The 26,474-nt window shown below is 56.4% G+C and overlaps 1 protein-coding gene across 5 annotated transcripts in view; it reads left to right on the top strand.

Moving 5' to 3' along the window:
- The window catches only part of ZCCHC14 (zinc finger CCHC-type containing 14), a 62,923-nt gene extending 36,674 nt beyond the window's left edge, over positions 1 to 26,249 (top strand). Inside the window, exons 3-13 of one of the 5 annotated variants that reach the window (XR_012913720.1) lie at positions 6,884 to 6,957; positions 12,575 to 12,646; positions 14,823 to 14,932; positions 15,674 to 15,774; positions 15,860 to 15,914; positions 17,502 to 17,784; positions 19,595 to 19,686; positions 19,994 to 20,121; positions 20,958 to 21,098; positions 21,178 to 25,430; positions 25,863 to 26,249. Coding sequence is in view for 4 of the 5 variants with exons in the window: in XM_075995850.1 (XP_075851965.1) it covers positions 6,884 to 6,957; positions 12,575 to 12,646; positions 14,823 to 14,932; positions 15,674 to 15,774; positions 15,860 to 15,914; positions 17,502 to 17,784; positions 19,595 to 19,686; positions 19,994 to 20,121; positions 20,958 to 21,098; positions 21,178 to 22,754 (2,633 nt within the window). In the remaining variant the exon portion in view is untranslated. Of the gene's footprint in view, positions 1 to 6,883; positions 6,958 to 12,574; positions 12,647 to 14,822; positions 14,933 to 15,673; positions 15,775 to 15,859; positions 15,915 to 17,501; positions 17,785 to 19,594; positions 19,687 to 19,993; positions 20,122 to 20,957; positions 21,099 to 21,177 lie in introns of all 5 variants that reach the window. The other 4 variants (XM_012735728.3, XM_012735727.3, XM_075995851.1 and 1 more) reach the window with 4 other exon arrangements.
- The last annotated feature ends 225 nt before the right edge of the window (positions 26,250 to 26,474 follow it).

Genomic DNA, 26,474 nt, shown 5'->3' with positions numbered 1-26,474 from the left:
TTTCCCAGAGCAGGTCTGCCGGCAAAGGGTCTCTTAGTTTTCCTTCATCCGCGGACATCTTCATTTCGCCTTCCCTGGGCACAGGAGCGTGGCCGACAGTTCTTCCCTTTAGCACTTCAGACACGGCTCTGCCTCCTCCTGGCCTCCGTGGCTTCTGATGGGAAGTCCACCTGCGGTCACCCGGACGGCTTTCTCCGGTGACCTGACGGGTCGTTCTTATCTGGTTGCTTTCAGGATGTTTTCTGACTCTTGTTTTTAACATTTTGATTACGAGGTGTGTGGGTGTTGATTTATTTGGGATTTCCAGCTTGGAGTTCATGGAGTTGCTGGAGTGTGTAGGTTTATGTTTTTCAACAAATTTGGGAAATTTTCAGCCATACCGCCCTCTCCCCTCACCCCCAACAAGTTTTAATTTAGAATTTTTTTTTTTTTAATTTCAGAATGTCCACTTGGTTCTTTACATCTTTATTTGCTCAGGCTTTTTTTTTTTTTTTTTGAGACAGAGTCTCGCTTTGTTGCCCAGGCTAGAGTGAGTGCCGTGGCGTCAGCCTAGCTCACAGCAACCTCAAACTCTTGGGCTCAGGCGATCTTCCTGCCTCAGCCTCCCGAGTAGCTGGGACTACAGGCATGCGCCACCATGCCCGGCTAATTTTTTATATATGTATTAGTTGGCCAATTAATTTCTTTCTATTTAGGAGACGGGGTCTCGCTCTTGCTCAGGCTGGTTTCGAACTCCTGACCTCGAGCAATCTGCCCGCCTCGGCCTCCCAGAGTGCTAGGATTACAGGTGTGAGCCACGGCGCCCGGCCTGCTCAGGCTTTTAGTCTGTTCATTCCTGTGTTTGCCCTGCTTGTTGGAACATTTCTGTAGTAGCTGCTTTCTTGTGTCTGGCAGTTCCAACTTCCACGTCATCTCGCTGTTGGACTCTGTTGGTTTTCTTGCGTGTTACGGTGTGAGACTCGGGCGCTTCCTAAGTCGCGCGGAGAGCGCCGGTGCTTTCTACCCAGCAGGCGCCTGGCCTGGCTGGGGCTGGCGGCAGTGTCTGCGCAGCCGCTGTGGGTCGTGGCCGCCGAGCCAGCTCAGTCCCCAGAGCCTCTGCGGTGCTGCATGGACTTGTCCTCTGTGCGTGTCACCTGGTGGCCAGTGTGAGACTGGGGTGACGGCTTCCACAGTGCGGATCTCAAAGTCTGTGTGTGCTGTTTAGGGTCAGGTTCGTACTCAGGCTGTTCAGGGCTGAGCCCAGGGGCTCATAGCCAGCTGTGTGGGGTTGCTTTCCTGACACCTTTCCTGTCTGCTCTCTCTTGTCCTTCCCGGTCCCCGGGGCTCCCTTTTCAGTCCCCTGGCCAGACAGCTGGGACTCTGGTCAGCCCTCTGCCGTGCTCGGCCTGTGACCGTCTCCGCGTTCATGCGAGGACAGGAGGAAGCGGTGAGGTCGTGCCCCGCCCTCTGTGCTTTGGCTCTGGGGACCTCCCTCGTGCCTCGTCTTACCTGGAGCCGGAATTCTCTGAGAGTGTCTTCTTGATGGATTGGAGTAGAAAGCTATCCGTTGATAAGTCGTTTATAATCTTGGGATTATCGGTTATATCTTTAAAGGAAAATGTCTTTTCCTGCTACAGGGCCCCTGAATTTATTTGCTAAAATGGAAGTTCTGGTTCAGATTCCTGTTCTGTTTCTCGTTCTTCTTGCGCTGCAGGCTCAGGTGAGGCAAAGTGGGCTCATGGGGAGAAGTTTTGTGCTGCTTTTTCAAACCCGAATCCAGCAGAGCTAGTCAGTTCACAGACCATCATCTCTTAGGGCTTTTAGAGCTTCGTGCTTACCGGAGCCGTTTCCTGTTCCTACTTGAGTCGTCGTTCCCATTAAACAACGAGAAAGCAGATACAGACTGGCACTCGTTTGAGATTACAGTGGCAGGTTACTGAGCGGATGAGTATTCAAACTCAGATCTTGGGAGACGGCGCTTGGTCTTCTTTCCTTGTGTCTGAACTACCTCACTTCATCAAATGTGAGATGCTGCTGGTCGTAGGACTTTCTGTGTACTTTAAATAAGCTAAAACATTGCCAATTAAACTGACACACTGCTTTTTATTGCCTGTAATTTTATTGAAAGATTTACATAGAGTGTTAAAATCATATTCTTGTACATGCACGTAAAGGAACATTTCAAAACAGGCCGGGCGCGGCGGCGCGTGCCTGTAATGCCAGCACTTTGGGAGGCCAGGGTGGGAGGATCCCTTGAGTCCGAGAGTTTGAGGTTGCAGTGGGCCATGGTGACACCACGACACTCCAGCCTGGGCGACAGAGTGACATCCTGTCTCAAAGGGGAGAAAAAAAGACACTCCTGTGGCGTGTCAGGTCGGGCGTCCGCGTTCCCCACGCAGCCGGTCCTCCGAGTCGTTGCGTGCACGCGGGCAGCGTCCTTGAGCACGCTGTCCTTATCTCGGGGTTCTGCTCTGCAGGTGCGTCCTGGGCTCCCCCCTCTTCCCCAGAGGGGCAGGCGCGGCCAGCAGCAGGCGCAGATGATGCCCTCGGCTGGCAGTGCGGCCCCAGAGGTGTCCAGATGGCGAAGGTGAAGGCCGGAAACCGCGCCTCTGACCGGCCGCCGCGGCGATTTGTGGCGCCGACCGGATTTCCCATGTGCCACTCTTAGCCAGCCTTGTCCCTTTCTCTGTTTTCAGTTACTTTATCGACTCTTAAAATTGGGTATTGATTCAGTCACACACACGTCAAATGGTGGTCTGATGCGGTTACGCTAAGGCCGTGTGATCTAGCTGGTGAGACTTGAGCAGAACTGCTGCTGTGCACCCGGAGGAGAAGAGAAGAGACCTGCCCAGGCGGCCGAGCCCCCCCCTCCTGCCGGGCTCGTCCCCCGGCTGTGCTGGGGGCTCTTGCTGCCGATGGAGGGAGGTGCCACTCCCCTCCTGGCGTCTTTGAGTGAGTGGCTGCAGATCATCCTCTTTGGCTGTTTTATCCCGTCACGTGGGGGAGGGACATTTTGCCCCTGGAATTTGGGGGGGGCAAAGAAACAGGGCCGCTCTGCAGGCGCAGGCCGGGCGGATTGTGGGTGTTCACTCTGAAGTCATGAAACCACGTCGCAGAAATTTTGGGGGAAAATGACCCGTAATCCCACCGTCGTACAAAATCATCTTGACCATTTTTGGTCATTTATTTTTAGTGTTTTTGTTTTTTGCTTATTTACATCTGGAAACTGTAATCATGTTTTACGTATAATTTGTAATTTTCTAGTCCGTGTCACAAGCATTTGTCCCGCGGGCTGTAACGACGGTCTTCAATGGCGCCGAGGCCGAGAGCGCGGACGTTCCTCCCGCCCGACTCCCAGCTGCGCCTCCCCGCGTGCCCTGCCGGCCCTCCTGCACCGCGCGGCTCGCCGCGTCTGCAGAGCCCAGGGCGGCTGCCCCCGAGAGGGTGGCCGTGGCCTGCGGGCCACTCTGCAGCAGGCTCCGAAGCACTTCGGGCCTGGAGTTTGAAACGCCTGTTTTGTTTGAAAACAGCTGAGCAGCATTCATCTGCTTTTCACATTTTCCTGTCCAGATATGAGTCACTTCCTGCTCTCAGACCAGATAGGGTTTGTTTTTGGTTTTTTTTTTTAACTTTTTTTCATAAACCCTGATATTATCCTGTCCCGGAACATGGAGGTGCACGTGGATTGTCCGTGGCCGGGAGAATGCTGATCCCACGTTTCTGTGTCCATTGACGATCGTATGTTCTGTTCAGAAAAGTAAAAGCTACGGATCGGAGTGATGTCATTGTGGGTAGGTTTTTAAAAACGCTGCCTTGGAAAACCATAAAAGCGTTTATTTGCGGACAGTCTGAGGAAGTGGTCGGGCGGGAGCAGCGAAGGGTTTCCCGGAGCGAACCCGGCGAGGTGTGCAGCCTCCAAGCGTACCTAGCGTGCACCCTGTTTTGCCAGAAAGGAAATAAACGTTCTTATTTTTTCAGAATAATGCCTCCCTGTAAGGTGCTGTTTTAGGCTTAAAAGACTCTAAGCCGACTGGGTTCTAGTAGCCCGAGGTGCGGAGGCAGCGGCCGCCCCGAGCGAGTGGCGGGGGGGGGGGGGGGCAGGCTCCCAGCGAGGGGCGCCTCTCCCGCCAGCCTGTCTGCCTCTGCGTGCCCAGCCGGCGAGCGTGGCCTGTACGCGGCAGAATCGTAGTGATGGATGGCGAATGGACCAGGACTGTTGGTTTGGAGCAGGGCTCAGCGAACCTGTCCTGCAGAGACGCAGGTAGCAAATGCTTTTGGCTCTGGGAGCCGTGCAGCGGCCGGGGTCGTCCCTCAGCTCTGCGGCCGTGGGGCAGCAGGCCCCGGCGAGTGGCGTGGCCGCGCCTGCTGGCGGGCAGGGCAGCCTGGGCCAGAGCGGCACTGTCCCCGGAGCACTCCCTCCCCGATGACCGGAACATGCCGTGGCTGTGCCGTCCCTCGTGGCAGCCACCAGCAGGTGTGGCCGCTGGACACTCAAAACGCGGTCATTTAGTGCAGCTGGGGGTGAGTGTCTGGTTTAAGTTAACCTGAATGTAAGTAGTCAGGTGTGGTTAGCGGCTCTGGTATTAGGTGGTTGCAGGCTGAGAACCTGGCCCAGAGTGGGCTGTACAGAGCAGGCTGTTATTCATACATGTTAGGGAAAGAAAGAGTTCTGTGGCCAAAAGAATTGGGGAATCATTGTTTAAAAAAAAAAAAGATTTATTTATTACAGGACTTCCCAGAGCCTTTAGTGTGCTAATGCACATTAACAGTGTATGAGAGGTCAGGCGCGGTGGCTCACGCCTGTAATCCCAGCACTCTGTGAGGCTGAGGCAGAAGGATCACTTGAGGTCAGGAGTTCCAGACCAGCCTGAGCGAGAGCGAGAACCCCATCTCTACTAAAAGTAGAAAAACTAGCCGGGTACGGTGGCGCATGCCTGTAGTCACAGCTACTCGGGAGTCTGAGGCAGGAGGATCGCCAGGAGTTTGAGGTTGCTGTGAGCTATGATGATGCCACGGCACTGCCCGGGTGACAGAGTGAAACTCTTGTCTCCAGAAAAAAAAAAAAGTCTATGGGAATTGCAGGGTATGGTCAAAGGAATAAATAATTAAAAAGAAAAAAAAGTCTATTGGGGCTGGGCCTGGTGGCTCACGCCTGTAATCCCAGCACTCTGGGAGGCCAAGGCGGGAGGATCGCTTGAGGTCAGGAGTTCGAAACTAGCCTGAGCAAGAGCGAGACCCCATCTCTACCAGAAATAGAAAGAAATTAATTGGCCAACTAATATATATAGAAAAAACTAGCCGGGCATGGTGGTGCATGCCTGTAGCCCCAGCTACTCGGGAGGCTGAGGCAGGAGGATCGCTCGAGCCCAGGAGTTTGAGGTTGCTGTGAGGTAGGCTGATGCCACGGCACTCACTCTACCCTGGGCAACAAAGCGAGACTCTGTCTCAGAAAAAAAAAAAAAAGTCTATTGGAAGAGGTTTCTGAGATCCCCCCCCCCAAACTTTCTGACCATTCATTTTCCCGAGGGGCGGCACATGTGAGAGCAGTGGTATTCCTCCGAGAAGACTTTGGGAAACGTTGGCTATATCGAGCCTTTCGCCTTGGGCAAAGGGAGGTTTACAGATGTGCAGAAACCCCCTGGCGCACGGCCAGCTGGCTGCCAGGACGGCGAGAGCAGTGGGGCGGGGGGGGGGGGGCACGTTGGGAGCCCTCCTGCCTCGAGACAGGCCCTTCCTGGCTGTGGCTGTGCACAGGAGGTGGAGAGTGCGACTGTGCCCGTGGGGGGGATGAAGAGCTGGTCACAGTGAGCAGTGGAGAAACACCAGCCAGCAGCAGAACACACACGCATGCACACGCACACACATGCACACGCTCATGTGGGCGGAGCCGGACACTGCGGCGTGTCTGACAAGTGACTGTCGGATCTTGGACAGATATTCGGGCTCATTTAGAAGTAGCCCTTAAGGGCCGGGTGTGTGGGCTCCGGCCTGCCGTCCAGTGGCTTTGGGGCGGCGGAGGTGGCAGGCTCGGTGGAGGCCAGGGGCTGGCGGAGGCAGGGGCTGGCGGAGGCAGGGGCTGGCGGAGGCAGGGGCTGGCGGAGGCCAGGGGCTGGTGGAGGCAGGGGCTGGCGGCTGCAGGAGCTGTGGTCCCACCTCTGCACTGCAGCCTGGCGGCAGAGCGCGAGTCGTTTCATAATACCAAGAGAGAAACGGCGCCTGAAACTTGTCATCGTCTCGATTTTGAGGAGGAGGAAATGCACCTGTGTGTGTGTGTGTGTGTGTAGAGGGAGGGACGAGGGGCTTGCTGGCTCCGGGCAGTCTCTCCGGCCCCTCCCCCGTCCTCGGTGCCCCCTCGGCCGCCTCGCACCCCACGGCTGCACTCCGCTCTGCGGTCCCCTGCAGCTGGCGCTCGTCTCGCCACCCTGGCCTGCAGGACGAGGGCGGGGACGTGTCCGTGCACAGGAAGACGCAGGGGAGGGCTCTCCGGGCGACCGGCCGCGCACTCGCAGAAATGTCCCGCGGTGGAAAGGGTCGGGCATTGGTTTTCAGAGGTTCTCGCGGGTGGCTGCTGCCGGGAGGGGGCGGAGGCAGCTGCGCGCTCAGCCGCGGCTCGCTGGCTCTGGGTACACCGTGCCGCCCTCCAGCTCTGTCCCCTGCTCTTCCTTCTCTGTGATCGTTTTGTGCTTCGTCTGCGCTTTCCATTCTGCGTTTAAATTCGCCGTCGGTGCGCGCCGGCCGCCTGCGGCCGCCCCCTGCCAGCCGTCCGGGTCGCGGTGGGCCGGCCGCCTCCGCGGGAAAGCCGCCACAGCGTCAGATGCAAAATGATGATCGCGTGTGCACGTCAAGCTCTTGTTTCATTTGTATAATTTGTTTTTTGTTTTCTGTTTTTTTTTTACTTTTACAGTGAGTGTTGAAAAGATAGACCTGAAGGGATTGTCACACACAAAAAATGACAGAAATGTTGAATGTTCCTTTGAGGTAAGACGCTCAGTTTTTTTTCCCTCTCTCCTCTAAGGGATAGGAAGGGAACGCCTCCGATAGCAGGGGCTTTATCTGTCTAAGTAGAAGCCGGGCCTTTCTGCGAGGCCCAGCAGCCGTGCAGGCGGCGCCCGGGTGGGCCGTGTCCAGGACGGGGCTGCCCCTCCACACGCGTGTGGCCTTTGTGGGGACGGGCCTGGCCTGGTGGCTCCGTCCATCGGGGTGTGTGTGCCCGGGGGTGGGCGGAGGCCTACAGCACGGGCCTCGGGGGTTCCGGAGGACGAGCCAGACCCAGCGCCCGGGGTGCCGACTGTCAGTGAAGACGGGACGACAGAGGCTCCGTGGTCAGGCAGGGAGAGTTCTCTGCACCGACAGGCTCGGGTGCTGGTGGGGCACCAGAGCCGGGTAAGATGAAGGGGCGTGAGAGTGGAGGCGTGTCGTGCGCGGGGGTGGAGACCATCTCGGCAGGGCGACCCACTCAGAGTCGGTCTCTGTCCCACACGGGACGGAGCTCAGGGGAGGCCGCGGCTGGGCCCGTCGGAGCCTGAGGGCCGTCGATCTGACGCCCCCATGTGCCCTCGGCCTCGGGGTCCTGCCGAGGGCCCCGTCCTTGCGTTTCCCGTCTGGGCAGCAGGGTGCTGGGGGCCGAGGAGAAAGGTCACTGTTTGTCTCTCTTGAGGCACAGTCCTGGAGGCGGGCTCTAGACACGTGCACTGTGTCTCGTTGGCCAGGGTTGAGCTTCGTGAGCCTACTTAGCTGTGAGAGAGGCGGCCGGTGCCCCCTGCCCCGCCCCCGTTGTGGCCAGGCTGTCCCCGTCACCTGCTGGGTCCCGACTGCCCCTCAGGCCGCTCCCGGCGCTGCCGCACGGCGTTCTTGGGGACAGAAGCTTCGGGTCGTGCCTAGCAGGCACACCGTGTGGGTCCACTGATTTATTAAATGGCGGAGCCGCGTCAAAGCACTTCAGTCCTTTCACCAGTAAAGGGTAAAAATCTCCGTCTGGTCTGGGAGATGCTGAACTCTGAGAATCGGTCACTACGCCGCAGACTGGTCTTTTCGCGCTATGGGGGCCGTCGCAGCCGGGAGGGCAGAGGCCGTGCCACACTGGGGTGACCTGAGTGCCCGGCAGCCCGGCGCTGACCCCGGAACCTGGAGCCTACCGCCCGCGCTTCGCTCCTTCCCTCCAGTCCGCCCTGCGCTGGCCGCCTCCTCACCGGGTCCTGCTCGGCCTCCCGCAGGCTGTGCACTTGGAAGAGAGTCCCGCGGCAGCAGGGCCCGGCGCAGGCCCGGGCGTGGATTCGCTCCCAGTCCCCGGTCCCGTCGTCTGCGGCAAGGGAGTCACGGCCGTGCGGCGTGGGACGCGGTGACTTCGGACAGCGCGACTGCCGACCGCTGTTCTGTGAGGACTGAGCTTTGGCGAGATGTGTGGCCTGTTTGGGCCTCGGCCCGGAGCAGAGAGCTCTGCTGGGACTGCGCGGACCGCGGTGGCGGCACTAGAGTAGCCGCTGCTCGGTGCGCACGGCCCTGACCCTATCTAGCGTTAGGTGTTCCGTTTAAGACGTTCTCTCCTCCGAGTGGGGGCACCGAGCTGTTTCGGGACTCGCAGACAAAGCTTATTTGCCTGGAGCGCTGACTTCCCGCGATGTGATAACCGGCGGTGTCCCTGTGCGTGGGGCGCTGATAATCCTCCTCCCCCCGGTCCAGCTCGTCTCCTTTCGGGGCACTCACTGGGTACGCCCTAGGAATTTACAGCCCGAGCCACACGTGTTGCGTGGGGCGGTGAATCAAGGCACAAAGGAAGAGAGTCAATATCAACATCTGTTAGAAGTGTGTCTTATCAGTTACAAAACGTACTGTTCATTGATAGAGCTTAAAGCGTGTGCCCGTTTGGTCGTTGTTGGTTTCTCGTGCCCTTATCCTCTTAAATACGTGGCTGCTCACAAGACCCCATGGCGTCACTGTCCACGCTCCGCAGGTCTGGGCCTCCCGTCCCATAGGAGAAGTGCTAGGACTGCCGCTCTGCCGAGAAGGCAAACCAGGGGCAGCGTGAGAAGATGACTTCACACGTCTTTAGACGTACTTTCTCTCATGCTGAATGAAACACCCCCCACCCGCCAAAAAAAATCCCAGTGGGATTTTTCTATTTTAGAAATCAACAAGTTGATTTTGAAAATTATATGGAAAGAACTAGAGTAATTAAAACAATTTTGAAAAGACAAAGGCTGGGAGACTCGCACTACTCGATTTCAAGACTTAGTACAGGATCGTGTCCCTGCTGTCGCTGAAGGCACAGAAGGCACAGCCGCGCGGCACAGAGGAGAGACTGCAGACTCGGGCTCAGGTGCAAACGGCTAGTGGAGTCTTGACAAAGGCGTGGAGCGGGCTTGGCAGTGCAGTGGAGAAAGCGTGGTCTTTTCAACAAACAGCCTGGAGCCAATGTCCACGTGCACACAAGAGCCTTGACCTCACGTCAGCCCTTAAACAAAAATTAACTCGAAATTGATCCTAGACTTAAATATAAAACCAAACGCTATGTAACTTCTAGGAGAACACTCTGTGACTTAAACTAGGTGAAGATACAATGTAAAGATACACTGTATCTAAAAAAATAAAAAATAAAAAAAAATTTCTCTGATCTTCAATGCTGAAAAAAATAAAAAAAAAATAAAAAAGATACACTGTATCTTTACATACTTGAAGTAGGTAAAGATACATTGTATCTAAGACCTACAACTCGGTCTTAGATACAATGTCAAAATAAATCCATAAAAGCTGATAAATTGAACCTCTTTGAAACTTGCTCTTTGAGAGGCACCCTGAAGAGAATGAAAACACAAGGCCTGGGTTAGAAGACACTAAGCAATCACACACCTGATGAAGGGTTTACGTTTGCAATATATAAATACTCTCAAAATTTAATGATAAGCAAACAACCCAATAGAAAATGGGTGAAAGATTTGGACAATTTGCCCAGGAGCATGTGTGGAATCAGCACATGGGAGAAGACGTTCGGCATCCCCGATCGTTAGGAAAACACGAGCTCACACTGCGGCAGGAAGCGACCCTGTGCTGAGGGTCACACGGCTGAAGCGCAGAGACCCGCTGGCGGCACCGGGGAGGAGCTGGAATCGCTTTCAGTGACGGGAACATGAAATAGCGTGACTGCTTTGGAAGACGGTTTGGCAGCTTCTTGAAAAGTTAATCCTACTGCACCTACAACGCGACCATCGGTTCCGAGCCTCGGTGTTTGCCCAGGGAAATCACGTGTGTGTTTCCAGGAGATCCGCACATGGATGTTGGAGCAGCTTTTGCGTGTTAACACCACGAGGCTGCAGGCGGCACCGGTGCCCGCTCGCAGGGTGGGCGCGCACTGTGCAACTCTGTCCGCTCCTCGGACCAGCGCTCAGCGCCGAAGAGGAGTGCAGTGACCGTCGGGGTCCTCGCGGTGTGGGTGGATCTCGGCTGTGTTGTGAGAGACCACACGACTAAGTCTGCATGTCGTAAGTCCATCATGAGCATCTGCATAAACTTCTAGAAAACGCAAACCAATCTGTAGCAGCAGAAAGCAGCTCAGTGGTTTCCTGGGGAGCCCGAGGAGACTTCTGGGGTGTCTCCAGGGCCCTGTCCGTCTTCTAGTGCCTCGGGGCCCGTGGGCAGGCGCGGCAGCAGGGAGGGCCGGGCAGCTGGGACCCGGGGCACAGCCTGGGGGGACCCCAGCGTTGCCGCTGAGAGTGAGCCAGCCGCGGCTCCGCCTGTGGCGTGCGCGCTCTGTGACGGCCCCGGGCGGGTGCCGGCTCCATCTGTAAGCGAAACAGGCACCAGGAGCACAGGCTGCAGGCGCTGTGCTTGCGCGAGGCTTGTAGTCGCTGGGAGTAGGTTGTGTGTCTCGTCACGGAGCGGTCTGTGCGGGCTGCGCTGTGCTGGCGGGTTTCTTGTTGCTGGCGGGTCGCGGTGCACGTGTGCCACGCGGGTGTAGAAGGAAAGAGAGAAGAGTCACCCTAGAAACAGGAATGCGCACGTTGTGAGGAAGGGAGTTTCCACGACGTGTTTTACTTTGAAAAATGCGAGTTGCGGGCAGTGCTTTGGGTCAGCCGTCTGCGTGCCGAGGATGCTCCCCTGTCCTGAGATGCTGGTGGTGGCGTGCGAGCCCCTCCCGGACTCCTCGTCAGTGCCGTGAGGCCGCCCTGTTTCCGGCAGGGTCGCGGCGAGCAGAGGTGGGGCGAGGCCCGCCGCAGCGGTCCGTTTGGAGGATGCCGGCGCCCGCGCGTCTGCGAGTCCGGGCGGGCGCTGGGAATTCAGAGGCAGGAAGCGGGGTCCCGTCCCTCAGCTCGCTTGTGTTTTGCCAGAGTCTGACGGCGCAGACCGGGCGGTGCCTGCTCTGCGGGTGGGGCCTGGGGCGGGGCCGGCGGGGGGGGTGGGGGGCAGAGGAGGGCGGCATCTCCAGGCGCTCTGCTCTAAATCGGCGTGAACGTTATACTTTTTGTGTGCATAATAAAATACGTTTGGTCATTTTATCTCCTGATTCGAAGTCTTCCGGTAGCTCCTTCTGGATGTGAGAGTGCCTGTGCGTGTGGTGCGGGCCCAGCTCCAGCCCCACCTCCGCCTGTCCCCTGCCGTCCCCTCTGTGCTGCTCACCTGCCTTTCAGAAGGCGACTCGCGCGTTCCTCCGCACAGACTCGCCCTCCGACGTGCGCAGTGCCCCCCATCGGGTCGGCACCTGTGGGCGCACGTGTGAGGCCGGCGAGCATGAGCCCCTGCCCCGGGAGCTGAGTCCACTCGGGGAGACAGGAAATGACACCGGCCACCGTGCTCTGGGCTGGGAGGGAAAACCGACGCCTGTGCCTGGCCTGGGACACACCAGGTGCCGCGGAACTTGCAGGGAGCCTTGCCGGGTACTGTCCCTGGTTCTTGCTGCCCGGCCCCTCCTCCCGGGGCAGACACCTCCCTCTCCTGGGGCTCGCCGCCCTGTCCTGCCGCCACAGCTGTGCACTGTCCCGAGAGCGGATGGCGCCTGTTTTGTCCACGTGTCCACGGCACCTGACCCGCCCCGGGCGCTTACTATTGAACGAAGCGGCTTATTTCCGGGAGCATGTTGGTCTTGCATCTGGAGTCACGTAGTCTTACCTGAGCAGAGGTCCCCTGGAAACAGATGAACACTGGCGTACGCAAGCACGTTGTTTTTTAATTCATAAAGAATAGAAATTTCTCCAAATCCTGGAGGCCAGTGAGTCCATAGCCAAAGGGCCGCGTCTGGTGAGAGCCCTCTTGCTGGCTGAGACTCTGAGCGCCCGCGGGCTGCCGGTGGGTGGTGGGCCGAGCGTGGCGGGCAATTTGTAATGCCCGGTGATTTTCTAAAACTTAGCACACTTCAGACCGAGTGCCTGAGTAATTCGGTGATACTTGATTCAAATTGTATAGAACTAGGAGCTAAGCCATAACGGACTCGTGTTATAGGACTGTTCTTTCTCTAACGAGTCGAGGCACGTGCAGACGCGAGGGCTCCGTGCGCTCGCCAAACCCGCGCCGGCGAATAGTGCCAGGACGTGTGAGCTGTGAATTAAGCATGTGGTGTCTGTTCTTAAGGTTGGTTTGTTTGTTTGTTTGTTTGTTTGTTTTTAAGGTCTTGTGGTCTGATTCTTCAATAACATCAGTGACCAAGTCTTCCTCTGAAGTGACTGAATTCATTTCAAAGGTAAGGCGGCGGAGGGCTCCTGCACCCGTGGGGAGGGCCGCGTGCCCGGGGGTCGGCAGCACTGGGGTGCGGTTCCAGCAGGCCGCCTCCCTCGCGGCAGCAGCGAGCATGATCCTGGGTGCCAGGCACAAGTGACTGATGGCCCTTCTGTCTTATTTGTCACCCCTCACCCTCCCAGGGTCCCCCGGCCAGGTGAGGGGAGGGGCGCGCCGGGGTGGCCGCATGGGCGGAGACTCAACGTCTCCGGATGGCGGAGATTCCACCCTCGTGCGTGTGACTGTATGCACGCACCTCCGCACTTCCGTGTGCGTGTGCCTGTTTCACAGCTCACTGGCGTGTGCTGCAGCGTGAGCCACCGTCTTAGCCACAGTGGTGCGTCTAAGCGGCCCCGTTGTCGACACGTCTGTGTCCACAGGGCGCACGGCTGCAGGGGAACGCTCAGTGGGCGGCCCTGTCTCCACGGCCTGCACGGGTGTTGGGTGACACTGGTCTCTCTGGCCTGTTAGGCCTTGGGGAACTCGGGCCACGCCCCCAGGGCTGCACACAGCGCCTGGGAGTTCACTTTCCTCGCCCTGATGTTCAGAGCACGAAACTCCCGCCCTCCGTGCCCGCTGCCCATTCTGTGACAAAAGCAGTTTCCTTGGACACCACGAATGCCAGCTGGGACTGTGCCCTTCCCTTGGTCTTTGGTGACCACGCCAGCTACATTTGCACTGCTCGGGTCTGCGGCCTTCTTGGCTGTCCGATTTGTTGTCTTTTGTTAATTTTGGAAAATGCTTTTCCATTAGCTCTTCAAATATTTCTTCGGCCCGTGCTTCCCTCTGGGACGCGGCTGCACGTGTCTCAGGCCCCTGGTGTGTGCGTGGCATGGGCGATGTCTGTCGTCCTGTCCTCCAGACGGCCACGTCCCTCCCCTCACGCGGCCCGGGCTGCCGCCGAGCCTGGAGGATGTGCTGAACTCCCCGTCTCTGGTGCCAGGGATTTTGTTTCGTTCTCGTTTTTCCCCCTAGTTTTCCCATTGGACGTGACTTACAATAGTTTCCACCACCGTGAACTCTCCCGTTGGTGTCTATGCCTGGTGTCATCTTTTAACTAGATCCTTAAAAGTGAATGATGGTTATTTAAAAAAGTTGCTGTCTGATAGTTCCAACGCCCGGGTTATTTCTGAGTCTGGATGTAATGACTGCTTTATCTGCGGACACTAGCTTCCCCCCTTTTGGTTTTTGTGTGTCTCGCACATTTTGGGTGGAGTGTTGGACATGGCGCCTGGAAGACGAGGGCTGGAGGAAGAGCTGCTCGTGCCTGGGCAGCGACGCGCCTCTCCTCTCAGGCCCTTAGAGGGACCCCCGGGCCAGTGGGGCAGCCACGCTGGCTCTGGGTGGGGTTGCCATGGTTACCCTCGGTGTGTCCCTCCAGGGAAGGGCTGCCACCTGAGCCCAGGGGTCTTCTCGGTGGTGCGGCTCACTCTGAGCTCTCGGCAGTCCCTGACGCCTGTGGCACGGGAGGGGCGGGGGGGGGGGTTCTCCCTCTCCTCTCGCCCCCTCCCAGGAGTAGCCTGCTGTCGCTCGTTACCTGGTGCTGGACGGGGGCGGAGGTGTCTCTGGTCTCCCAGTCCAGCCTCGCCTCGTCCTGGGCAGGACCCTCTCGCCTGGCCTCTCCCTGGGGAGGGGCGGGTTGCCCCTGTTCCAACCCAGAAACGGGGGGTGACAAAAGCCCCAACAGCTGAGGGCTTTTGTCTTGGACTCAGCGAGGGGTCCAGGGAAATGCGCAGGGCCTCGCGCCTGGTCCTCAGGCCACCATCCGTGGGGCCCTCTGGCTCCTCCCGGGAGAGAGAGCTGGGGGAGGGCAGGCGGGCTAGCCACGCGGCCGGGAGCAGTGTCCACTGCCCGCCTCTTCTGACCTGCCGGTGTGCAGCCGCCGTACTGTCGGCAGGACTGTTCCCGGGTCCTGTCTCCTCCAGTTCGTGTGGTGGTGGGCGCAGCTGAGTTGTGTGGAGTGTGGGAGTGAGGCTGCTCTGCGGCCCCCTCCATCCTCAGGGTGCAGAGCCCCGCGTGGCTGCTGGTGTGGTGTGAATCCCGTCACACCCGCTGCGTCACCATCAGATGTCCTTATGTCTAGGAATTGTGCTTGTATAAAACGGGCTGACATCCATCGTACGCGCTCTCTTCTCTCTCAGCTGTCTCAGCTCTACCCCGAAGAGAACTTGGAGAAACTCATTCCTTGCCTAGCTGGCCCAGACTCGTTCTACGTGGAGCGAAACCACATGGATCTGGAAGCCGGCCTGAGGTGAGGCTCCGCCCGGCCGAGGGCGGGGACGGGCAGACCTCGGTGTGTCCTGGTCCCCGAGGTGCTCCTGAGGGATGCCCGGTCACCTGGGTCTGGGTCTCGGCTTCACCTTTAGGGATTTTCAACAGTTACAGGGAATTTGAAAGATCCTAATAGCCTAAGGGTGATTTTAAAGGTAATAGGGAAGGAATTTCAAAGCATATGCCATTATTTAAGGTACTGTTGACAGTCTTCCTAATCATGTTGGATTATTGTTTCTGCTCTGTAGTGAGAACTGAGACTGTTCCAATTAGCGCCTAGCAGACAGTTTCTCAGAGGGCGCTTGGTGGTGGTGTGGCGCACACAGTGGCGTGGCACACGGGCCCGTAAGTGAAGGACAGGGAAGGGGCTTTGCGCGAGCAACGTGAACCGTAGCAGGAACTGAGCCAGGCCGGGCGCAGTGGTGCACGCCTGTAATCCTAGCACTCGGGAGGCTGAGGCAGGAGGATCGCTTGAGCCCAGGACTTTGAGGTTGCTGTGAAGCTATGGTGACACCATGGTACTCTAGCCCAGGCAAGAGAAGAAGACCCTATCTCAAACCCAAAAAGAATTGCATTAAATTAAAGCAGGAAGAATGTGAGGTTCTGGCACATCTAGTTCTTATTTTATCTAATATGTATTTATCTTAATTGAGAACTACATTTTCTCCCCGATAGTTTTCGATAATGCCGTTTTCATGCTGATGAAACCATTCTGTTTGAGTTTCAGGTATTTGGCTTCGTTACCTTCTCATGTATTAAAAAATGACCATGTGAAGAAGTTTTTCAGCACCTCATCTCCCACCCAACAGCTTCAAAGTCCAAGTGAGTTTATGAACTTCGACTAAATAAAAATAAAAATATTTTTGTTGTCTGGAAATGTTTATGATAACTATTTTTAAATTTATAGGTCCTGGCAACCCCTCCCTGTCTAAAGTAGGTACCATGATGGGCGTGGCCGGAAGGTAAGAGATCTTCTGTGTAACCAACACGTTCCAAGTGGGCACTTTGTAAGGTTCACTTTCAGCTGTGGACAAATCATTGTCCCTAGAGTTAAGCAGCTTTCGAATGTAGCCTCGGACGGTGTGGGGAGGAGGAGCTGGGCGGAGAGAATCCCATTCGTGATTTCCCAGGCAGCGCTCTCTGAGCCACTGGGACCGGAATCCCAGGGACGCTCACTGCAAGTTCAGGTTCCTGGGCCCTGCCCAGGCGTAGCAGCCGGAACGTCTGAGCGGCATCCCCTTCCTGGGCTCCCCCGGCTCCCGCAGGCTCGTGACTGTGCCCCCACGGTGTCGGGGGGCTCCATTGGCACCCGGCCCCGGGGTGACAGCAGTATTGCTCAGAAGCTAGTCGCCTGTCTCGATGGACAGGTGACCGTGGAGGAGGCCAACAGGGAAAGAACCGCTGTCCAGCGACACAGCTGCAGATAGCTCTGAGCAGAGCGCTAGTCGCGTGACCGGGGCTCGGCGGTGCTGACGTCCGTACCCCGTGCCTGGTACATCGGAGGCTCTCAGTTAGTGTGTTTGGGTTTGCCGTGGGAGGAGCAAAGGCAAGGAGTGGAATGCTGCTAGTGTCGTTTAGGTTTTATTTTTCTAAAAGTAATGTGAATGTTAAAGATTTAGTAGTTGGTTTTCACTCCTGATGTATCAATGTCATCCTGTGGTTTAGAAGTAACAGAAAGGGGCTGGCGCAGTGCTCACGCCTTTAATCCCAGCACTCTGGGAGGATCGCTTGAGGCCAGGAGTTTGAGACCAGCCTGAGCAAGGGCAAGACACCTCCCCTGCCCAATCTCCATAGAAAAATAGAAAAATTAGCCAAGCTTGGCTCGGTGCACTCCTGTAGTCCCCACTACTCGGGAGGCTGAGGCACGAGGATGGCTTTGAGCCCTGGGGTTTGAGGTTGCTGTGAACTATGATGACGACACCGCACTCCAGCCTGGGCGACAGAGTGAGACTCTGTCTCTAAAAAAAAAAAAAGAAAGTGACTGGATGTGGTGGCTTACACCTGTAATCCTAGCACTCTAGGAGGCCGAGGCTCTAGGATTGCTCGAGATCAGGAGTTTGAGACCAGCCAGAGCAAGACCAAGACCCTGTCTCTATTAAAAGTAGGAAAAATTAGCCGAGCAACTAAAAATACAAACAAACAAAAATTAGCTGGGCTTGGTGGTACACACCTGTAGTCCCGGCTACTCGGGAGGCTGAGGCAGGAGGATCACTTGAGCCCAAGAGTTTGAGGTTGCTGTGAGCTAGGCTGACGCCATGGCACTCTAGCCTGGGGAACAGAGTGAGACTCTGTCTCAAAAAAAAAAAAAGGTAACATGTACACAGGTATGACGCACACATTAAGCCCATGCATGTGCGCTGGTGTGCACAGGCACGCACCTGCAGAGATCTCAGTTGGAGGAGGGAGGGGCAGTGGAGGGAAGAACCACGGTGTGTCCAGAGTTTGCGGCGCGCTGTGCTGTGGGCTGGCGGGAGGGCAGCGCCTGGAGACCTAACAGATCCGTGGTGGAGCCTGTGGTCTCTCTCTTCTCTGCCCGCCCCGTCCCACAGGCCCGTGTGCGGCGTGGCCGGCATCCCGTCCTCGCAGAGCGGAGCCCAGCACCACGTGCAGCACCCGGCCGGCCCGGCCCCGGCCTTGCCCCACTGCTCCCACGCGGGCGGCGCGGGCTCGGCGCTGGCCTACAGGGCCCAGATGGACGCCTCGCCTGCCATCCTGATGCCTCCCAGCCTGCAGGCCCCACAGACGCAGGAGCAAAACGGAATCCTCGATTGGCTCAGGAAGCTGCGTTTGCACAAGTACTACCCCGTCTTTAAGCAGCTCACCATGGAGAAGGTATGTTGGTTTCTTAGCGAGCTGTACAGAGTTTCCGTGGTTGTTTCCTCAAGTGATATTTCTTCTGACCTCGTTCCTGGGGGAACTGAGTTGGGTTTCCAAAATACACGTGAAGTGGAGGAAGTAAGGTGGACAAGCCCCACGGCCTGGTCTCACAGGGCGGGGGGCTGTGAGGGCCGCCTGCAGACAGAGACGGGGTTTGTCGCAACCAGCTTCTCCAGCTGCTCTCGGGCCTGCAGGGTCTAGATGCTCCGTGTGACATGACGGACAGTCCGTCCCCAGAGCCCTGCTGGAGACACAGGGGTCGTGACCTCTGTCACCAAACCCCCGTTCTGAGCGGGTTCCGTGTAGCTTGTGCGTGTCGAGAGGCTCAGTGAGGCATGTCACACGGACCCATACATGCAGGTCCACATAAGCAGCTCTCTGATGATCGGGCTGGATTTCGAAGTCATATCTAGAAGAGTGGACGGTTTGACATCTTTCAAGCAGTCCTGCTCAGAAATTGCTCTTTACAATAGTTTGATGAGGAACATTTTTTCTTTGTTAAAAAAATTCTGAAATTTAAGTCCTGATGTCACTAATAAACTAAATTGCACCTGGAGGAGGCGTTTGAACTCTGAGCGCCCCCCTTGCTGTACAAGATGACTTGGTGGCTTTTATCCATGAGAAAATTTCATTTGTCCATAAATCTGCAGTTGAACCTAGAAATCAAGCTTTCACTACACAGCTCTGTTTAGGGTTTATAAATCTTAAAAAGAGATTTATGGGTGGGCACAGTGGCTCATGCCTATAATCCCAGCACTTTGTGAGGCCGAGGTGAGAGGATCATGCGAGTCCAGGAGTTCAAGATCAGCCCAGGCAACATCGTAAGACCCTGCCTCTACAAAAAAATGCAAAAATTAGCTGGGAGTGGTGGTGGGCACCTGCAGTCCCAGCTAGTCAGGAGGCTGAGGCAGGAAGATCGCTTGAGCCCAGAGGTTTGAGGCTGCAGTGTGCTGGGATCATGCCACTGCACTCCAACCTGGGCGACAGAGGGAGACCTGTGTCCAAAAAAAAAAGAAAGGAAAAGATTATACTAACCTTGATCGTAGTTTATGACTTCTTAGTCTAATGTGTGAGTTGAAATGACTAAACACAGAATGATCTGAAAGCTGGAGTCTCATTGTTTGCTCAGTACCGGCCTGTGGGTGAGCCAGCTGTTTAGTTTGGGTGGCGTCTACTTTTCCGGACCACTTGCTGCCTAACAAAGTTGCTGTCACCCTTAACACATTGACAATCTTTTTAAAAAAGACCCATCCTAAGAAGGCTGTGCTCCCGTCTGCAGGGGTGCGTTCTTCGGGGCAAGGCTGCTCTCCTGAACCGTGTCTCTGCAGTGTTGAGCTGTGACTTACGGGACACATTTTCTCCGGTCACCTGCCCACGCAGCAGGCACCTGCCGGGACTGGTGCAGCACAGGGCAGGTGGCTTGCCCGGCTGTGCCACGGGGTGGGGGGCGTCACGGGGCCCCTCCGCACGGCCGGGGCCAAGCTTGGCGGTGCAGTCCTGTAGTCCCCACTGCTCAGGAGGCTGAGTGTGAACCGTCACACTCAGTTCACACTGCGGCGCCCCAGTGTGAACTGTCAGCACCGAACCGTTTAGCAAGTACGTGGTGGAGCAGTCCCCAGTCTCTCGCTGTCTGTTCAGTTCGCATCTCCCAGACTTGGAATAGATGTTTCCAGTTCAGGTCCACGCTGTTTTCAGAGTCCTAATTGCTGTTTTCAGAGTCCTAATTGCTTCTCAGTAACTTTGCAATTTGTTTCTCCTGTGCAAGTTCTTGAGCCTTACAGAAGAAGATCTGAACAAGTTTGAGTCCCTCACCATGGGAGCAAAGAAAAAACTCAAGACTCAGCTGGAGCTGGAAAAGTGAGTGCGCGGTTGTTCCGAAGCCTGTGTGTCCCTCAGTCTCCCGTGTGCCGCGGGGGTGCCGAGACTTACAGTTTTGCTAAATGTCGGGGATTGGGTTACTTGTTAGCGCTCATCCAATCCTCGGTAATTGTTTTAACGTGCCACACAGGGGGCTTTGGAGTGACAGGAGATGCCCTCTGTGGTAGATTCGACCCTTTCCCGCCCTTAAGACGGTTTTGCTGGGAACCGCCCTCGTGCGATTTGAACAGTGTGGAGACGGCGAGGGCCGCGGCGCTCACGTGCTCCTGTGCTGCTCTGTTCACAGGGAGAAGTCGGAGAGACGGTGCCTGAACCCCTCGGCCCCGTCCTTGGTCACCAGCAGCGGCGTGGCGCGCGTGCCCCCCACCAGCCACGTTGGACCCGTGCAGGCTGGGCGGGGCAGCCACGCTGCAGGTGGGGGAGCTCTCACGCGGCTGCCCTGGGTTTTCATGATAACTAGACCTCAGGTCACATCCGTTTGCCATTTACATTTTTTAATCTTTATACTTATTTTATTTTAACTTCTGTGGTCTCTGCCATAAGAGAACAGATGGGACGGTGGGTTAGAGCTGGAGGGGGGTCACTTGTCCGAAGTCGTTTGGGCAGAATGGCCAGGTCTAGAAACCACCGGGTGACAGAGCGCTCTGAGGTGGGCAGACGCGAGAGGAGACGCTCTCTTTCCAGGATTGGCGCTCGGGTCAGGTTGAGGTCAGCGCCAGCCTGCCAGGGCAGCTGGTTCTCCATCGACCCCCTGCTCTGGGGGGATCGAGGTCCCCGTGGCGTGCCCTTTTCCTTCCTTCTTGCTCTCCTCTGAGGAAGGGCCGGGACCTGGTGACAGGGGCTCTGCTCTCTCAGGGCAGCCGGGCCTTCCTTTAGCCCAGAATCCCCCGGGGGAACAGGGAGAAAGCCCATCCGTGCCACCCTCAGTCACTGGACCACAGGGACGTCACTCGGCCAGCCTCGCAACCCGGGTGTCTCTCCGTGTCTGTGAGCGATAGGGATGAAAAGGGCGCGTGTTCGGGGGTCTTGGTGTTCCTGGTGTCGGGTGGGGCAGCGCCCGCCTGAGTTTTGCTTCCTAACCCCTGTGTGTCCCAGGGCGGCGGCTGTCCCCAGAGACGCTCAGAGCCCCGTCTGCCCCTGGAGGTAGCACCGGCTCCTTGGGGCTGATGGTGCGGTCCATGCGCACGGGGCGGGTGGCGGCTGAGCCAGGAACCCCGGCCAACGGCCCTTCGCTTGTCCCCTCTCCGCAGAGCTGCGGGTGGAAGTGGAGCAGCCCCCTCACCAGCTTCCCCGGGAAGGCAGCTCCTCGGAGTACTCCAGCTCCTCCTCCAGCCCCATGGGCGTGCAGGCCCGCGAGGAGAGCTCTGACAGCGCCGAGGAGAACGACAGACGTAAGGGCGCCGGCGTGGCGCGTGGTGCTGGCCCGTCCCGGGCGCGAGACGGTGCTGACTGCTCTGTTTCCACCTCTAGGTGTGGAGATTCACTTGGAGGGGCCCGACAAGGAGAAGCCGGTGATGCTGCTGAACCACTTCACGCCGAGCAATGCGCGGCCCACGGCCCAGGTCCTCCCCGTGCAGAACGAGGCCGGCTCCGCGCCGGCGGGACACCACCCGCTGCCCCCGCAGATGATGGGCGCGGCCTCGCACGTGGCGCCCATGCGGATGCTGAGTTCCGTGCACAAGTCGGAAAGAGGAAACGCGGACATGAAGCTGCTCTCGTCCTCCGTGCACTCGCTCCTGTCTCTAGAGGACAGGAACAAGGGGTCTGGCCCAAGGAGCGGCGTGAAGGTGGACAAGAGCTTCGGCGGGGCCATGGTGGACGCGCTGCCCCCGCCCACGCCCCACCAGCCCGTGCAGGTGCTCTCCGGGCTCTCGGAGGGCGGTTCCATGTCACCCACCGTCTCCTTTGGTCCCCGAGCCAAAGTCGTGCACGCGTCCACACTGGACAGGGTGCTGAAGTCGGCGCAGCAGCCGGCCCTGGTGGTGGAGACCAGCACGGCCGCCCCGGGGACGCCCAGCACGGTCCTCCACGCGGCGCGGCCGCCCATCAAGCTGCTGCTGTCGTCCTCCGTCCCTGCTGAGCCTGCCATTTCCGGGCAGACGTCCTGCCCCAACAGCGTGCAGATCAGCGTGCCCCCGGCAATAATCAACCCCCGGACTGCCCTGTACACAGCCAACACCAAAGTTGCCTTCTCCGCGATGAGCATGCCAGTGGGCGCCCTGCAGGGCGGCTTCTGCGCCAACAGCAGCACTGCCTCTCCCAGCAGCCACCCCTCCACGTCCTTCGCGAACATGGCCTCGCTGCCCAGCTGCCCGGCCCCCAGCTCCAGCCCCGCGCTGTCCTCCGTCCCCGAAAGCAGTTTCTACAGCAGCAGTGGTGGCAGCAGCTCCACAGGGAACATCCCTGCCTCGAACCCGGGCCACCACCACCACCACCACCATCAGCAGCCCCCGGCGCCTCCGGCGCCTGCGCCGCCCCCGCCCGGCTGCATCGTGTGCACGTCCTGCGGCTGCAGCGGCAGCTGCGGCTCTGGCGGCCTGACCGTCAGCTACGCCAACTACTTCCAGCACCCGTTCTCCGGGCCGTCCATGTTCCCCATCTCCTTCCTGTCCTTCAACCCCAGCTACGTCAGCGCCCAGCAGTATGGCGGCGGCTCCACCTTCCCGGTCGTGCACGCCCCCTACAGCAGCAGCGGGACCCCTGAGCCCGTTCTGGGCGGGCAGTCGACGTTCGCGGTGCCACCGATGCCGAACTTCATGGCGGGGACGGCGGGGGTGTACCAGGCCCAAGGCTTGGTGGGTAGTAGCAATGGCTCCAGTCACAAAAAGAGTGGGAATCTGTCTTGTTACAACTGCGGGGCCACCGGTCACCGCGCTCAGGACTGCAAGCAGCCGTCCATGGACTTCAACCGGCAAGGTAAACGCGCGCGGCGGCCGGGTCCTGCGGGGCCCGCCTTGCAGGCTCTGCGCCCCGCGGGGCTCCCACGGGAGAAATACACACAAATGCTTGGTTTTAATGAAAATAATAGTACGCTGTTTTCTTTTTAAAGCAATTAATAATTTTCCGGATACTCTGAAACAGTGTGAAAATCTTACAGATAAGCTATGACGTCCCCAGAAGGGTTCCTGTCGGTTCTGAGACTGTCTTTATGGTTTCAGACAACTCCTGATTCTAGAAGGCGAGCGGCCGGTGCGCAGAGCCTGGGCTCTGTCCGGTCTTGCCACGTGCCGGACCAGCAGGTGTGAGGGGTTCAGTGCCACCCCTGGGCACGGATGCTCAGGCCATGGCACGGAAGTCCAGGGCCTCCGGGGTGGGGCTCGGGGACCCTCTGCGCCCACCCCCCGTGTCCCGGGTGTCTCACACGTGCTGCACGTGCGTCTTTTCCCTCCTCTCCTCGTCTGTTTCCTTCCACTCTGTGTTTTGACTCCTTTCGCCACGTTCCAGTGTGTGTCTGCTGCGCCCTTCACAGCAGCTTATTCTCGCTGTCTGTTCCGGGAAGATTGGACGGGGTAGAGAAGGCGGGTCCCGACGCTGGCTGTTCCCCGCGCAGCCTGGGATCTCCGCGGACCTCCCGTAACTCCGGAGGGTCGTGGCAGATCCGTGCTCCCCAGGCCTGCCCCCGCTCCCACCCCCGGAGAGTTTGTAGGGACACACGCTGTCTGATTCAGTAGGTCTGATTGTGGGGTGGGTGGGGCGATGGTCTGTGTTTCTGGGGGCCCCTCCCTTCAGAGCGCGGTTGCACTTCCTGAGGCAGAGGGTGCCTGCCGGGCTGTGCTGCCCTCAGCTCTGGGTGCGTTAGACCAGCCCGCCCACCTTGCGTCTGACTCCCAGAAAAAAAGAGTTCCTGTGAAGTAAAGAAATGGATCGGTTACTTCCCTCAAGTCAGTCCACCCCAGTCCGATTTCATAGACTTTAAAAAATGACCTCCAGGCCAGGCGTAGTGGCTCACGCCTGTAACCCTCGCACTCTAGGAGGCCGAGGCAGGAGGATCGCTTGAGGTCAGGAGTCTGAAACCAGCCTGAGCAAGAGCAAGACCCTGTCTCTCCTAAAAAAAATAGAAAGAAATTAATTAGAGGCTAACTAAAACTATATAGAAAAAATTAGCCCGGCATGGTGGCACATGCCTGTAGTCCCAGCTACTCGGGAGGCTGAGGCAGGAAGGATTGCTTGAGCCCAGGAGTTGGAGGCTGCTGTGAGCGAGGCTGACGCCAGGGCACTCTAGCCCGGGCATCAGAGCGAGACTCTGACTCAAAAAAAAAAAAAAGGGCTTCCAGTGTTGGGAGGGGAAGGAGGCGGGTGTGGCTGGCCCAGGGGGTCGAGGTTTCCGGCACCAGAATCCTGACCAGTGACTCTGGAACTAACTGGGCAGGTTGGCGGCTTGTGGTGACTCTACAGCGAATCATATTTGATCTCTTTTTCCCTCCTCTCTAGGTACTTTTAGGTTGAAATATGCCCCCCCAGCAGAAGGTCTGGACTCCGCAGATTGATATTTTTCTCTGGCAGCAGAACATTATTAAGCCATGGAGACATAAGGAAAATTAAATACAAAACTGAGAAGTCTAGTTGCTGTTGAGCTTAATATTTTTAATCCAAAGGTGCTTTACTTTCCTAGACTGGATAGAAAACCTAGCATAGAAGTACATCAGACTCGATTTTATTGCCAAAACCCTAGATTGGAGCTTGATGTCAGGACGTGGCCTAGCGGGTATCTCCGCGGTGGTGGAACTGGCCGTCTGCGCTCTTGGCCGCAATGCAGAGGTGGCGTGTCTCCCGAAGAGCATTGCTGTCGTTGGTCCTTCTAGGCTCACACGTAATTCCAGGGCAGCTACGTGATCTGAACCGAGACCTGAAGGCTGGAGTTCTCCGAGTGGAGTTCCACCCGCCGGACTCTTGACACCCCTGGGTTAGGGAAAATGTCGACTTTGTTTTGTTTTTTTTCTTAAAGTGATTAGGCACTAATCTCTGGGATTTTTAAGGATTGCACTACAGAAGAATGTAACCTGATGTAAATCTCTGCAGTTCTGGGAGACAGACTCCTCCGAGACCAGTCAGTGCAAGAGACTCAAATAATAATCCACATACACAGAGTCGGCACCAGCAGGCTACTCGACTTAGTACACAACAGAGATTTTAGTACTTCCTTCCCTCCTGCAAACACTTAATAGCAGTTCCAGGTTTTTAATTTTTTTCTGCAAATAAATTAAAACTACATTATTAAGTAGAAATAGTTTACTCGCAACAACTTAATTTCTAAGGGTCCAAGTCCCAGAGAATCCATAGTCGTCAAGGCTTTGAGACTACCTTCCTTCCCAGCCGTTCAGTGTCTTTGAGCCCTGACATCTTCCACTACAAACGAACTCTCGCAGGGACAGGGTGACAGTGCGGCTGTGTGACTTGGCTGTGAGGGATGCCGCACATCCTTGGCAGAGTTTGCAAGTTGCTTTCTGTCACACGGGCTCCCCAGGAACCCCCAGCCCCAAGGCTCACTGCTCATGGATTCACACCTGAGACAGACATTTCAGCAGTAATACAGTCCTCTCACTTATGAGCAAAAGATTGGGGATTTTCTCCCGTCGCTTCTTTTGTATTAGGCTGTGTACTGACAGTCAATTCCGTTAAAAATTACCTGGAAATCTTCAGTGGACAGTGGTAGGACTCTGGAAGAAAGAGGCCACACACAGGAGACAGAGCTACGAGATCTGTGCAAGTCTGGTTTTTGTAAGGTAGGAAATAAAAGTCTTCACTGTCGGTCTCTAAATTTCAGCCACTGAAATGAAAGCATTTTCCTCTGAAATTTAGGGACTTACTTACATCTTCAAGGTTAAAGGGAATTTTCTGCTCAAGTAATATTATTTAAGATGCTAAAGCCTTCAATATTACAATATTGATTGGTAAGGTCTTGCCAGGGACTTTCCAGTTGAATATCTACTTTTTTAAAAATTACAATATTCAGACCCATTCTAAAATGGGACAATCAGCCTCATGGAAAATTGGTATCAATCAAAAGAACGCCCTAGAACGTGAGGCCTCTCGAGGGAGGTCAGTTTCCTGACGTAACGGAAACAAATGACAGAGTTGTTACGTTTTCTTGCGGAAGGCTTTTCGGTAGAGTTTCCAGTTCTGTTTCAGTAGAGTTTTATTTCTATGCAATGCAGAGCTGACGGGCCTCTGTCTCTGCGCTCCTGGTGCGCGGCGCTGCGGCGCTGCAGCGACGGCGATGCGGACACGCGGCTGTCGAGGGGAACGTTACGCTCATCTCTCGAATCATAAACACTACGAAATGTCAAAACAGTGAGAACGACACAACTTTGCCTTAAAGAGTACTAGACTGGACCTTATCACATTATGTTCGAGGAAGACTTAAGAGTGTTCATTGATGTTTACGATTTTAATATTTCTGAGGCTATTATGGTGGCCTGCATATGTGCTGAAAGCCAAACTTTTAAATTTTTTTTTTTTTTTTTAAGCAAAGAAATATTTTAAATAAATCCTATCTCAACACAGTGAAATTGTTGAAAACCGTCTCATAACGAAAGTAAAAATCATTTAAAATTTTTTGTTTTAGTGGTCAGTACAGGGGAATGGAAGTATCTGTTGCTACCCTTGTAACTATTTTGATAAATATTCAAGGTTAACCTTAAATATAACACAGTTAGGACAGAAACTTCGGTTTGCAGCATGACATTCAGAGTCGAGACAGATAAGTTCTGGCGTCGTGTGGCTGTACAGGTCCGGCCTTCAGAGGTCTTTGAGAGCGTGTGTACAGT

This window comes from Microcebus murinus, chromosome 20 (assembly GCF_040939455.1).
Source record: "Microcebus murinus isolate Inina chromosome 20, M.murinus_Inina_mat1.0, whole genome shotgun sequence".
In the NCBI taxonomy this organism is placed as follows: Eukaryota; Metazoa; Chordata; class Mammalia; order Primates; family Cheirogaleidae; genus Microcebus; species Microcebus murinus.
Note: the sequence above shows the minus strand (reverse complement) of the source record. Positions and strands in the feature narration are given on the sequence as shown.